General features: G+C 36.3%; 1 protein-coding gene across 2 annotated transcripts in view; it reads left to right on the top strand.

The window, feature by feature from the left end:
• The window catches only part of pnpla8 (patatin-like phospholipase domain containing 8), a 110,026-nt gene that overhangs the window by 21,792 nt on the left and 72,525 nt on the right, over nt 1-15,709 (top strand). For both annotated transcript variants that reach the window (XM_059977829.1, XM_059977830.1), the window contains exon 4: nt 2,516-2,667. In XM_059977829.1, the coding sequence (XP_059833812.1) occupies nt 2,516-2,667 (152 nt within the window). The remainder of the gene's footprint in view (nt 1-2,515; nt 2,668-15,709) is intronic.

The raw sequence follows: 15,709 nt of genomic DNA on the forward strand, positions 1-15,709 counted from the left end.
GAGATGCCGTTCGATATTTGGGAAATTAAAATCTCCCACCACGACAGCTCTGTTATTATTACACTTTTCCAGGATCTGTTTCCCTATCTGCACCTCAATACCCCTGTTACTATTGGGCGGCCTATTTAAAAAAAAAACATCTAGTAGAGTTATTGACCCCTTCCTGTTCCTAACCTCCACCCACAGAGACTCTGTAGACCCCTGGTCCCCAACCACCAGGCCGCAGCTGTAGACAACCCTCCATGACATCCACCTTTTCTGCAGCCATAACACTATCTCTGATCAACAGTGCCATGCCCCCACCTCTAGCCTCCCTCCCTGTCCTTCCTGAAACATCTAAACCCTGGTAATGGCCACCACATCATACCTCCACGTACTGATCCACGCTCTAAGCTCTTCTGTTTTGTTTCTCAACACTCCTTGTGTTAAAATAGACACATCTCAAACCGTCGGTCTGAGCATGTCCCTTCTCTATCACCTGTCTATCCTCACAATCGCATTGTCTCCAAGCTTACTCTATTTGTGAGCCAACAGCCTCTTTCTCCGTCTCTTCAGTTTGATTCCCACCCAGCAGCAATCTTAGTTGACACTATCCCCAATAGCCTTAGCAAACCTCTCTGCCAGGATATTTGCCCCCCTGGGATTTGTGCAACCTGTCCTTTTTGTACAGGTCACACCTGCCCCAAAAGAGGTCCCAATGATCCAGAAATCTGAATCCCTGCACCCTGTTCTAATCCCTCAGCCACACATTTATCCTCCACCTTATTCTATTCTTATACAGTCGACCCTCCTTATCCGCGGAGGATTGGTTGCGGGACCCCTCGCGAATATCAAAAAACGCGGATGCTCAAGTCCCTTATTTAACCTGATTCAATGCAGTGATCTTTAGGACCCAGCGGAACCCCGGACCTTATTTAACCTGTATCAGTGCGGTGGACTTTAGGATCTGGCGCAGCTCTAAATCCTAAGTGTTGCTGTTAACGAAAATAATCACGATCATGATTGAAAATAAAGTGGAAGCAATAAAGCGATCTGAAAGAGGTGAAATGCCATCGGTCATTGGAAAATTAGACTACAGTCGGTCAATGATCGGAACAATTTTAATGGAGCATTTGAAAGGCCCTGCCCCAATGAAAGCTGCAATTATTACTAAGCAAGGCAGTGGTTTAGTTATTGAAATACATGTTTCTTGAGTGTTTTATATGCATAGAAAGGTAAAATATATTCTATATACTAAGACAAACGTTTTACTAACAAAGGCTACGTAATACAGGATGTACCTGTTCTGACTTCAAATCTGACTTAAAGACAGACTCAGAAACTGAACTTTTTCATAACCTGGGGACCGCCTGTACTTTTAAATCATCTCTAGATTACTTATAATACCTAATACAATGTAAATGCCATGTAAATAGTTGTTATACTGTATTGTTTAGGGAAAAATGACGAAAAAAATAGTCTGTACATGCTCAAACAACAAGTACCGGAGAGAGAACTTCCGGGTTTTCCCGATCCGCAGTTGGTTGAATCTGCGCGTGTGGAACCCGCGGATAAGGAGGGCTGACTGTACTCACTGTCACGTGGCACAGGCAGTAATCCCGAGATTACTACCTTTGCAGTCCTGCTTCTCAGCTTCTTTCCTAACTCCCTGTAGTCTGTTTTCAGGACCTCCTCCCTTTTCCTACCTATGTCATTGGTACCAATATATACCACGACCTCTGGCTGTTCTCCCTCCCACTGCAGGATATCGTGGATGCAATCTGAAACATCTCAGATCTTGGCACCTGGGAGGCAAACTACCATTCAAGTTTCTTTTCTGTGTCCACAGAATCGTCTGTCTGACCCCCTAACTATGGAGTCCCCTATCATTACTGCCTTTCTCTTCTTTTCCCTACCCATCTGAGCCACAGGGCCTAATTAACATTGAATTGTTATATACTATACAACAGAAGGGTGGTTTATAGCTGAAAATTTATAAGTGAAGGGTGATTTTATAGATCATGAACAAATGGACTGAACTTCAAGATCTGCACCTTTCCTTCATGCACGAAATTTTAAATACAAGGTTATTAACACCTGAAGAACAATAAATGCTTTTTCCATTAGCAAGATGCCGTGCAGACTTTCTGTTAGCTTCCTATCTGCAGCAAGTGGGAAGTCTGAAAGTGGGATTTAAATAGGGGAAGTGAATTGGAGTATTGACTTCTACTGACCAATTAAAATGGGCCCACAGTCAAGCATTTTAGAAATTGTTTTTAGGTCATCTAATTTAGCAAAAAAGTTCACGCATTGGTTGTCACTAGATACTGGCCTTACACTTTGTAGAACATATTTGAGTGCTAAAAATACTGACTCTCAAGTTATTCCATAAAATATCAGTGCTCCCTTTCCACTGAATAGTTTTGTACAATGTTTTGTTTAAAAGCTAGCTGAGTATAACTTAATCCTTTAAACATGCATTATAATATTTGTGATAAATGCTTCACAGCATTCTACAACTTGTGTCTTTAAACAGGAGAAGCTAATTCCTTGCTTGTTACGCCTGAGGCAGGCAAATGATGAAGCCCTTCAGAGTGCAGTCAGAGAGGCTCTGGCTTTAATTGGGTATTCAAATCCTACTAAAGGCCGTGGTATTCGAGTCTTGGCTATTGATGGAGGAGGAACAAGGTAATTAATTTACTGTTTTATTTAAATAGTGGCAACTAATATTGTACCTAAGGCTACATCAACACTCGACCAGATATTTTTCAAAACGCCGGTTTCAAGTAAAAATGACGCGTCCACACTATGCGTTTTTGAAAATATCTCTATCCACACTGAAACGGAGATTTCGGCGAATCTCCTCCTACGCATGCGCAGGACACATCTACCAAAAACAAGCGACATGTTTGGTGTCGAATCTGGCTGTAAAAGTGCGTGCTTGTGTGGTTACAGACTAGTAAAACTTAAAACGACTGACAGCTGTTGGCTCTCGCGCAGGAGAGCTTAAAACTAAAAAAAAACAAATACTGGAGCGTACAGCGGCAGATTGACCCGACTGACGACGAACATTGAAAAACTGACTAACTCTGTTGCATTAATAAAGCACCTTGTTAAATGTATAAAACATGTCTGCATCAGTGTTATATTTCCGTACAATGTTGCATTAGGCTGTTACACATCTATTGTCAGAGAAGTACTTGCATAAATGGGTAAACCACCTTCATACGAGCAAGGACAGAAAACAGGGCAAAGTGAGTACAGTATACTTATTTATTCAGTAAGTTATGGGTCAAAGTATTTGGTGAGTACATTTCTAACTCTTCTGGCTTCAGTCTCATTGCCGTCTGTTCTGAAATTGTTAGGTTGTGTTCAAGAAAACAATAAAATAGCGTGCTGCCGTCTGACAGCGTTTTTAGAGGTCTCCGGCTACGCTGTCCACACTGATCTGCCAGAGCAGCATTTTCAAAAATAACCCACCCTGGAAAGTATTTCTGAAAAGCTCCATTTTCGGGGGAGGAAAACGCAGTTTTAGTGTGGACGGAGGGTAAAAACGAAGAGTAAAAGCTTCGATTACGGATTTATCCGGCGTAGTGTGGATGTAGCCTAAGTAATATTCCTCCCTTAGCACTGAACAGACAACTGACAAAGTTGTTGAACAGATAGTACACAGGTTTTCTGGCAGCTCTAGTTTTACGTTTGCTATATTCATTTTTTGTGGTATTTGCTCTTTTGCCTGATAGAATTATATAGCAAAATAATTTTAATTTAAATATTCTTATATTTAAATTCTCAAATTTAATTTAATATTCTTATAGTGATGTATATGCATGGTTGAACAATATTTCTTACAATCTTGTACTTTTACTGGTGGTTTCCTGATAATCTTTGTAAGGCATCTATATTAACAGAGCTTGAACAGTCTCATTGATACAGACTTAGTGTCTGCAATTGGTTACAAATAGGTAATCAGGCTCAAATTGCACTAAGAAGTGCTGGTATTACAAATATAAAATACACAGCAATGCAGTAAGAATCCTCTTGTAGAAAGGAAAAAAAGTTTAAAGGATGGGATTACTTAATGGAAACCAGTTAGAGCCTGTGTCATGCAAAGCTCAGAATTTTAAATAAAAGCAGCGAATCCCAAAGTGGGCAATATGCCGGTGGAAGTTTCTAAAGGGGCGATAAAGCTAAAGAAGTGGTTGGGGCAGGCGATTGGTAGCAAGGGAGGCAGCTGAAGGAATGGGAATGAAAATATTTGGCCACTGGAAAGTTCCACTTTCCTACCCCACTACTCTTCCTCCGGGCGCTTATCCCTGTAAGTAGCCTAAGTGCTTCACATGCCCAAACATCACCTCCCTCATCTCCATTCAGGGCGCCAAACAGTCCTTCCAGGCAAGGCAAATTCATGCTTGTGCAACAGATGGGCCACTATCAATGACAGGATGCTACTGTGGGGTTATTACTTTCTTGAAAAAAGCTGTTCCTAACATATTTACCACTCACTGTGTAATTCATGAACATCTTGTCTCAAAATACTTAAGTGTATGGCTGCACAGATCATTAAATAATGTTATCACAACAATAAATCAAATCCTATACTCTCAATTCTGGACTGTTTTGTGAACTTTGTATTGAGAACGATGAACAGTTCGAATGCTTGCTGATGCACACAGAGGTCAGATGGTTCTCAGAAAAAACTACCTGAGACAATTTTCTGCACTTTTTGAAATTGTGATAAAATTCTTTGAAGTCTTGAATGTTTCCTTGAGGAATCAACTCAAAATATTAGGTATGACATTGCTTATTTGTCAGAATTATTCACAAAGTTTAATAACTTGTGCAGCTTAATCTCTGCAGAGATTTGATAAATTACCAAACCTGTTGAGCGATAATTATTCCTCTTCATTAGTTTGTACATTGAGCCCCCAGGGTAGTGTTATTTTGGGGCCTCTTCCATTCCTGAACAAGTAATTCCATATTAAATTTGAAGCAATAGGATGAACTGAATGTAGCTGCCTTTTATTGAATCTTGAATACAGAGTGCTTCTTTCTTTTCTTTCTTTTTCAATCTTTTTATTGAGTTTCATATAAATATAAAAAAACATAACATAATAATGAATAGGTTATGAATACAATAGACTTAAGATTACATTAATAATAGGATAATGATATCCTATTAAACATCAACAACAAAAAAGTACATTAATCAATCAAGTCTATATAATTATATATGAAAAAAAACAAAACTAATCATCAAAAGAAAAAGAAAAAAAAATTAGAGATGTGTGAAAGAAAATATATATATGAAACAAACACTAAACTAAAACTAACATGGGCAATAATAACAGTTATTAAGTATATGATAGTGTCAAAGAACTCAGGAACTCCATACCTGAACAAGAATAAACAGAGAGAAGGTCTGGGAAAGGCCAAATTAATTCATATGAAAATGTCGAATGAACGGTCCCCAAGTTTCTTCAAATTTAATTGACGAGTCAAAAATAGTGCTTCTAATTTTTTCCAAACTCAGATAAGAAATAGTTTGAAAAAGCCACTGTGACGTGGAAGGAGGGTTTACTTCTTTCCAATTTTGTAATATAGACCTTCTGGCCATTAATGTTACAAAAGCAATCATTCGTCTGATTGAAGGAGAAAACTGATTACCATCCTCATTTGGTATACCAAAGAGTGCAGTAATAAAGTTAGGTTGTAAATCGATGTTCCAAATTGAGGAAATGGTAACGAATATGTCCTTCCAATAGTTATGTAAAGTGGGACATGACCAAAACATATGGGTCAGTGAAGCCACTTCTGAATGACATCTATCACATTGAGGGTTAATATGAGAATAAAATCGAGCAAGTTTATCTTTAGACATATAAGCTCTATGTACAATTTTAAATTGTATTAAAGGATGTTTAGCACATACAGAAGAAGAATTAACCATTTGTAAAATTTTTTCCCATTTATCTGTAGGTATATTGTATCGAAGTTCTTTTTCCCATTGTTGTTTAATTCTATCAGACATCTCTGGTTGTATCTTCATAATCATGTTGTAAATAAAAGCAACTAATCCCTTCTGACAAGGATTTAAGGTAAAAATCAAATCTGAGAAATCCGTTGAAGTTGAGTTGGGAAAAGATGGTAAAACTTTATGTAAAAAATTTCTGATTTGTAAATATCTGAAGAAATTAGATTTAGGTAATTTAAATTTATTGGAAAGTTGGTCAAAAGACATCAAAGTACCTTCAAAAAAAAGGTCACGAAAACATTTTATACCTTTCCTTTTCCATATGCTAAAGGCTTGATCTGTCAAGGAAGGTTTAAAGAAAAAATTAAATAAAATAGGGCTATCAAGCACGAAGTTTTTCAGAGTAAAAAATTTCTGAAATTGAAACCAAATTCGTAATGTGTGTTTAATAACAGGATTAGATATCTGTTTATTGAATTTAACTAAATCAGCAGGAAGAGAAGAACCAAGAACAGAGAATAAAGAATATCCCTTTACTTCATTGCATTCCAGATTTACCCACTGCGGACACAATAATGAGTCCAAATCTAATTTCCAATACGTTAGGTTACGAATATTATTCGCCCAATAATAAAATCTAAAGTTAGGCAAAGCTAAACCACCATCTTTTTTAGATTTTTATAATTGCCTTTTACTTAACCTGGGGTTTTTATTTTGCCACACAAATGAGGAAATTTTTGAATCAATGTTGTCAAAAAAGGATTTAGGAATAAAAATTGGTAAGGCTTGAAATAAATATAAAAATTTCGGTAAAATCATCATTTTAATAGCATTAATCCGACCAACTAATGATAAGAATAAGGGAGACCATCTTGTAGTAAGATGTTGTATTTGAAGAAGCATAGGTAAAAAATTCAGTCTAGATAAATCTTTATATTTCTTGGTAATTTTTATACCTAAATAGGTAAAATTATCAGTAACAACTTTAAATGGAATCCTGTCATTCAATAAAGTTTGCGTGTTTAAAGGGAATAATTCACTCTTATCTAAGTTTAATTTATAACCAGAAAAACTACCAAATTGAGCCAACAAGGATAAAATAGTGGGAATAGATCTATCAAGATCAGAAATATATAACAGCAAATCATCAGCATAAAGTGATAATTTATATGATTTCTCATTACGGGTAATACCAAAAATATTAGGAGATTCACGAATAGCAATGGCTAAAGGTTCTAATGGAATATTAAATAATAAAGGACTTAAAGGACAACCTTGTCTCGTACCACGAGATAATTGAAAAAAGGAGGATCTATAATTATTTGTAAGAACAGAAGCAACAGGTTTATAGTATATTAGTTTAATCCATGATATAAAATTAGGACTAAAATTAAAATTTCTCAATGCATTAAATAAATATGTCCATTCAACTCTATCAAAGGCTTTTTCAGCATCTAATGAGATAACACATTCTGGGACTGTGGGTGATGAAGTATGAATTATATTAATCAATTTTCTAACATTAAAAAAAGAATACCGATTCTTAATGAAACCAGTTTGATCTTCTGAAATAATCTGTGGTAGTACCTTTTCTAATCTAGTGGCTAAAATTTTTGTAAGAATCTTAGAATCTACATTTAATAATGATATAGGGCGATAAGATGTACATAAAGTAGGATCTTTATCTTTTTTAAGAATTAGAGAGATAGTAGCTTCATAAAAAGACTGAGGTAATCTCTTCTTAGCAAATGCATCGTTAAAGATTTCACATAACCAAGGGGAAAGCAAAGAAGAAAAAGTTTTGAAAAATTCTACAATATAACCATCAGGGCCAGGAGCTTTCCCTGAATTCATTGATGAGACAGCCTCACCTATTTCGGCCATAGAGATAGGAGCATCAAACAAGCTACGATCTTCACCAATCAGTTTAGGAATATTCAAATTGTTAAAAAAATTATCCATCATGGACAGGTCACCATCAAATTCTGATTGATATAAAGATTTATAAAAATCTTGAAAAGTATTATTGATTTCTTTATGATCAGTGGTTAAATTACCGTCTTGTTTACGAATTTTAATAATTTGTCGCCTGGTCGAAATAGCTTTTAATTGATTAGCTAACAGTTTACCAGTTTGATCACTGTGAATATAGAATTGAGCTCTGGTCCTAATTAATTGATTTTCAATAGAAAAAGATAATAATAAACTATGTTCTATTTGAAGCTCAACTCTCTTCTTATAAAGTTCTATGGTAGGAGTCACGGAATAAATCTTATCAATTTCCTTAATTTTATCCACTAATAAAGCAATATCTAAATATCTTTGTTTCCTTTTACCAGCGGAATACGAAATAATTTGTCCACGGATAAAAGCCTTAAAAGAGTCCCAAAGTATTCCTCTGTCAATTTCTTCAGTATAGTTTGTTGAGAAAAACAAATCAATTTGCTGTTTTATATAGGTGACAAATTCTGGGTCTTGAAGCAGAGTAGCATTAAGTCTCCAAGATCTAACATTATTGGAAAAGTCCGGAATCTTAATAGATAACTTCAAAGGTGCATGATCCGAAATAGTAATAGAATCATATTTACAATCAATAACATCCGTTAATAACCGATGATCAATAAGAAAGTAATCAATTCTAGAATAACTATGATATACATGTGGAAAAAAAAGAAAATTCTTTATCTTTAGGGTTCAAAAACCGCCATATTTCTGTAATTCCCGAATCAACCATAAAAGAATTAATAAGTAAGGCTGATCTATTCGGAAGAGTTCGAATAGGTTTAGATCTATCCATCAAAGGATTCAAACAACAATTAAAATCTCCACCCATTATCAACATATATTCATTCAGATTAGGAAGGGAAGTAAATAAATGTTTAAAAAATTCAGGGCAGTCAAAATTTGGGGCATAAATATTAACTAGAACCACTTTCCGATTGAAAAGTGAACCAGTTATCAACAAAAATCTTCCCTGTGGATCAGAAATAATTTCGTGATGCGTAAACAAAATTGAGGGGTCTATAAAAATAGACACACCCCTAATTTTAGCGGTACAATTCGAATGAAATTGTTGACCCTTCCAGAACCTAAAAAAAATGTTGATTATCCTCCCTCCTAATATGGGTTTCCTGTACAAAAATAATATTAGAGTTCAATCTATGGAATACCTTAAATATTTTTTTACGTTTAATCAGATGATTTAAACCATTAGTATTCCAAGAGATAAAATTAATAGATTTATCCATCATGCCAATATTAGTTGTGTATATCATAATAGGTTAAAAAGACACATAACCCATAATTTAGGAAAAAGGAAAATAGATTCAGGAGCAACCGGAGAACATGACACCTCAACAATATTAATAATTTAAAGTTGGCCCATAAACTAAAAGCAGAAAAAAATGCAAAAGCGTGAAAAAAGATCCCCACCCCCTCCCCCCACCCTTCGAAGAAAAGCCAAGCGGCAGGCGCATAATCTAACACTAACCTTACCCCCATTTCAAGCTCCATAAAAAGCTTTTAAAAAAAAAACTATGTAACACCCATATTTAAATATAGGGTTGCAAAAAGAAAATATATGTCAATCAGAATGAGAAAACTAATATAATAAAACAATCTTTAACAAAAAAAATAAACATTAAAATTTAAGAGTGTAATATACCTTTAAAAAAATTTCATATATAAATGCAAGAAAGATGACGTTTCAAAAGCAAAGACTTATGGGAAGAAGAAACGACATTTTGAAAAAGCCATCTTACAAAATATAAATGTAGATTCAACAATCTATTAAAAAAGTTTAATAATAAAAAAAATACCAAAATAGGATCAAAAAAGATTCAATAAACACTACAATATATATAAAACAAAACTAAAAAAATTCAAAATATTCATCCCATTTCTAAGTACAGGCAAACAAATAAATGTTTATAAAAAGCAGAGTCTTATGGGAAGAAGAAACGACATCTTGAAAAAAAAATAAATCATTATTACAAGATATAGATGTATATATCTGAAACAGAAAAAAGAATAAAAAAAAAATTGTAAAAGTTAAGAAAGCATCCATAAAACAGTGATAATAGTGAAAAATAAAAGCCAGACCCGTAGAACGGGATAGAAAGTTATAACCCAGCTTCGTAGGTTACTTAAAATGAGATGGCACCCTCTCTCCGAGGAATCTTCAACATGACACATAGTTCAAGTTGCACTAGAAGATCTATATTCTTCAACAAATTTCTTCACTTCTTCCGGTGTTTTGAAAAATTGCTGACTGTTGTCGTTTAACGTAATTCTGAGCTTTGCTGGATACATTAAAGCTTGTTTAAGGCCAATCGAATAAATCTCTGCCATCACTGGTTTAAAAGCGATTCTTGATCTCATTACATCATAAGAATAATCTTCAACAATTCGGAATGAATTGATGTTATAAGAAATCATGCCTTTTTTACGAGCTAATCGAATTAAAAGCTCTTTCTCCCGAGGATAATGAAGGCGAACAATCACCGCTCGTGGTTTATCAGACAGAGCCGAAAATCTCGCAACTCTGTGAACACGATCGATAACAGGTTTGGATTGCAAACCTTCAGCACTGAAAGTTTCCCATAGTAATTTAGAGAAAAATTCAGTTAAATCACCGGACAACTTTTTCGGGAAACCCGATGATACGCAAATTCTGTCTACGAGATCGATTTTCGAGATCAGTAATTTTAAACTTATACTGATCCATAGTTTTAGCATTCGACTCTACCTTCTTCTCCAACGCTTCAATTGTACGTACTTTTTCACAAATGGATTTTTCAAGAGTCGCGATCTTATCTTCATGCCGCTGAATGTCCGATGCCTGCGATTGAAGTTTAATTTCAAGCGATCTATCAGCTTCTTCAAGTTCGGATATTTTCCTGGTAAGATTATTTTCCAAACTTGTCAGTCTGCTTCCCAATCTACCATCCAATCTGCCTTCCAAACTCGAAAGTTTAATATCCAGTTTAGCGTCCAAAAGAGTAGAGATTGCGTCGATGGATACAGGTTCCTTAGACGATTTCTTGCTTGTAGCCATTTTAAGTTTGTCGAGATTAGATCAAATATTATTTTAGGAAGAAAAAGTTAATCTAAAGTATCAACCCATGTGATTAAATTCGAAAAGATTTAATTAAGGGGTGATTATAGTTGAAAAAATGAAGAGCGCCTAAAGGCTGATGTTTACGTCGCCATCTTGAAACTCCACCCCCCAGAGTGCTTCTGATCAAAACTTTCCAAACGCACCATAATGTCTGTCAAGTTACCATAGCAACATTGAAGCATATATATTACTCCTGTTATTATAAGAATAAGATTTAATATCACTGGTGTATGTCATGAAATTTGTTGACTTTATGGCAGTGGTGAGAGAATGGTGGGAGAATCTAAGACTAGAGGATGCAGCCTCAGAATAGAGGGGCATCTTTTCGAATGGAGACATGGAATTTCTTCAGTCAGAGAGTGGTGAATCTGTGGAATTCATGGACACAGATGGCTGTGGAAGCCAAGTCTGCGTATATTTTAGGCAGAGGTTGATAGGTTCTTGATTAGTCAGTGCATGAAGGGTTATGTGGAGAAGGCAGGAGATCAGGGCTGAGAGAGAAATGGATAAGCCATGATGAAATGGCAGAGCAGATTCCCAATTCTGCCTAATTGCCTAATTCTGTTTCTATATCTTATTGTATTATAGTCTTGTGGTAATGAAATACATGATAAATAAATATAGAGGGGAAAAAAACTAAGGCATCAAGTGTGTGTGGGTCTGTGTGTGTGTGTGTGTGTGTATATATATATGTGTGTGTGTGTGTGTATATCTCTCTCTCTCTATATATATATATATATATATATATATATCTCCCTCCCTCATATCTCATCTATATATATATATCTGTCTTGAATGTACGGAAACTTGTACCCATGATAAAGTGACTAATTTACAAGTTTCTGCAGCTTATTTTGATCTTGTGCCATATACGCCCCCCCCCCCCCCCCATACCAGACAGTGCTGCAGCCAGTCAGAATGCTCTCCCTGTACATTTGTAGAAATTTCTGAGTGTTTTAATTGACAAACTAAATCTCCTGGAAACTCTTAATGAAATATAGGCACTGTCTTGCCTTTTTTATAGCTGCATCAATATGTTGCATCCGGGTTAGGTCCTTAGAGATATTGACACCCAGAAACTCGAAACAATTGAAATTAACAGTTCTTTATCCGTAGTCTTGGCCTCCAGTAAAAGGTTTTATTCTCTACTGAATATATGAATGATGGAAGAGAGACAGAAGATTCTTGTTACAAAAATGTTGCTGTTATGTTTGAAATACTAAAACGAATGCATGACGAGTTAACAATTGAAATTTGGTTAATTGCAATGAAGCCCAGTCAAACAAAATAAATTTTAAGATTTGTCTGGAGCACATTAGTTAATGGAATTGCCATTAGTAAAGCTCTATGTTAGCATTCAGCGGAAACAAGTTGATCATCCACCTGAACATTATGGTTACCAAAACAGTTCAGAGGCTAAGGAAGATGTGGTAAGTTGCTGATTTTCAGATTCTACACTGGCAAAGAAATATAATGGAAAATTCCTCTTCACTTTTGCCTGGATAGGGTTATGTGTTTAGTATTCAAGAATCCCTGTACCATCTAGAACTAAGTTCTTCACCAGATCAACATCTGATAACGCAACTAAAATCCAGATCTCCTCTTCCTTAAGTGCACCTTGGCAGCACTGTGTTCCAAATACTGTGCAGACTCTGCAGCAATTGCCAAAACTTTATTGAAGAGAACTGAAATAAACCATAATGTCCACCAAGAGTGGGGCAGCAGGTAGAAGGGAGCATTCAGCTCCACATGGTGCACTGTACCAATTCTGAAATTCATTGCTAGGTCAGAATCCCAGAGCTCCTTACCTAACAACTTTGTTGAATTGTCTTCATTACATTAATGTACCAGTTTAAGAAGTGGCTCATCATCACCTTCTCAATAGGGGATGGGCAAAAATGCTTGCTTTATCACAGACACAGTATTCAGAGAATAAGTTTATGACTTGTTACTGTGACAACTCGTCTACTCTTCTGCAATTGCAAATCTGTCACACTTCCAACAAGATATCAGAGAAAATTGCTAAAATGTAGATTATTTTGCTAAGGGCATCTTTTGTGACCACACTACACTTTTTATGTGTCTCTGCATCCAGTAAATGGTCATTTTTGTCCTACTCGAATTGTTCTCAATTTGGCCTCTGTCTTGTAATAAAATACAAAGCTGAAAAGCATCATGGCAGTAAATTGATGATTCAGGCTGCTGACCTAAATTAATTGAGGAAAATAATCTTAATATCAGCCCAGTATTTAATTTTCTGTAGTTTTACACTCTGCAATGAAAATACACCTCATTTTTCATTTGCAAACTCTTGCTCTGCCCCTTCTCCTCACCTATTTCTTTCAGTCTAGATGAAAGGCCTTGACCAAAAATGTCAACTGTCCATTTCTCTACACAGAACAATGAAAAAAAACCGCTGGAACATCTCTGTTGGCTAAACAAACGTTGGGGAAAGGAGTTGTCAGATGTTTAGGTTGAAATCTTCCTCTAGAGATGCTGCCTGACCTGTTGATTTCCTCTGACTTTTGTGCTCCTGATTCCAACATATTACAAAGGAAAAAGTGCGAGGCAAACTGAAAGCTCTTAAGGTGGTTAAGTCACCAGAGTTAACAAGATTCATTGGTCATGATCTTTCAAGAATCACTTGATTCTGGCATGGTCCTGGAGGAGTGGAAAAGTGCAACTCCACTCTTTAAGAAGGGAGGAAGACAAAAGAGAGGAAATTATAGGCGTTAGCCTCAGTGGTTGGGAAAGTCTTGGAGTCAATTATTAAGGATGAGGTTTCAGGGTACTTGGAGACTAATGATAAAATAAGTCAAAGTTGGCATAGTTTCTCTGAAGAGAAATCTTGCCTGACAAATCTGTTACATTCTTCAAGGAAGTAGCAAGCAGGATGGACAAAGGAGAGGTGATGGATGTCATTTACTTAGATTTTCAGAAGGCATTTGATAAGGTGCCTCACATGAGGCTGCTTATGAAAAGATCCTATGGTGTTACAGGAAATATGCTGGCATGGATAGAGGAATGCTGACAAGCAGGAGGCAGTGAGTGACAATAAAGAGTGCCGTTTCTGGTTGGCTGCCAGTGACTAGTGGTGTTCCTCAGGTCAGTATTGGGACAGTTACTTTTAACATTGTCAGTGATTTAGATAATGGAATTGTTGGCTCTGTGGCAAAGTTTGCAGATGATACAAAGATAGGTGGAGGGGTAGGTAGTGCTGAGGAAGCAATGCAATTGCAGCATGACTTGGACAAATTGGAAGAATGGGCAAAAAAGCGGCAGATGGAATACAGTGTTGGGAAATGTGTGATAGTGTATTTTGGTAAAAGGAACAATAGTGCAGACTATTATCAAAGTGGGGAGAAAATTGAAACATTAGAGGTGCACTGGGACTTGGGAGTCCTCGTGCAAGACTCCCAAAAGGTTAATTCACAGGTTGACTCTGGTAACAAGGCAAATGCAATGTTGGCATTTATTTCAGGAGGAATAGAGTATAAAAACAAGGAGATAATGCTGATGCTTTATAAGACATTAGTCAGGCTCACCAAGAGTGTTGTCAACAGTTTTGGGCCCTATATCTCAGAAAGGATGTGTTGTTATTGGAGAGTCCAGAGGAGGTTCACTGGGATAATTCTGGAAATGAAGGAGTTAACATATAAGGAGCGTTTGGCAGCATTGGGCCTGTACTCACTGGAACTTAGAAGAATGTGTAAGGATCTCATTGAAGCTACCGAATGTTGATAGCACTCATAAAGGGGATATGGTGAGGATATTTCCTCTGATAGGGTTATCCAGAACTAGAGGGCACAGCCTCAAAATTGAGGGGTGACCTTTTAGAACAGAAGAGGAATATTTTTAGCCAAAGAGTGGTGAATTCGTGGAATGCTCTGCCACAGACTGCGGTGAAGGCCAAGTACATGGGTATATTTAAAGTGGAAGTTGATAGATCCTTGATTGGTCGGGGAATCAAGGGATATGGTGAGAGGGCAGGTGTATGGGGTTGAACGGGATCCAGAATCAGCTGTGATGAAATGGCGGAGCAGACTTGATAGGCTGAATGGCCTAATTCTTCTCCTATATCTTCTGGTCTTACCTGCAGTCTCAGGTGTCTCCAGCCAAAATGTTTGAACAGTGTGGAAACTTTCTAGCTGCGCAGAGTTCATTTTGTTTATAATATTTAGGACACAATGCATTTAAATGAATTAGAAAAAGAACCTGAAGCCCTCAGATCAAAAGTTCAGTTTGAAACATGTTTAAGAGGTTTGTTTGTCACCCAAATGGATAGCAAATGTAGCTACAGACTCTTTCAATTTTTCTATAAAGTCAAAATCTGGTTTCATATTTTGAGAAAATAATTTTGTAAAAATTATGTTGATCTTCTAAACAACCATCGTTGCTCCAAGCAAGATCTGCCCATTTTTGCTCGTTGACCTGTTCAAAAAAGAACATGAAATTCATCTTAATATTGTATTTAAACTCATAGTTTTAAATGGTCCAAGTACCTCTTAAATGTGGTAATTGTATTTGATTCCAGCATCCACTTACTGTAAATTCCCTACCTCCTTTTTGACTTCCCAAAGTTCAGTAGCTTGCACTTGTCATGATTAAACTGTATTCATCAATGTTCTGCTCAATTT

The sequence above is a fragment of the Hypanus sabinus genome, chromosome 8, assembly GCF_030144855.1.
Source record: "Hypanus sabinus isolate sHypSab1 chromosome 8, sHypSab1.hap1, whole genome shotgun sequence".
Classification (NCBI taxonomy): Eukaryota; Metazoa; Chordata; class Chondrichthyes; order Myliobatiformes; family Dasyatidae; genus Hypanus; species Hypanus sabinus.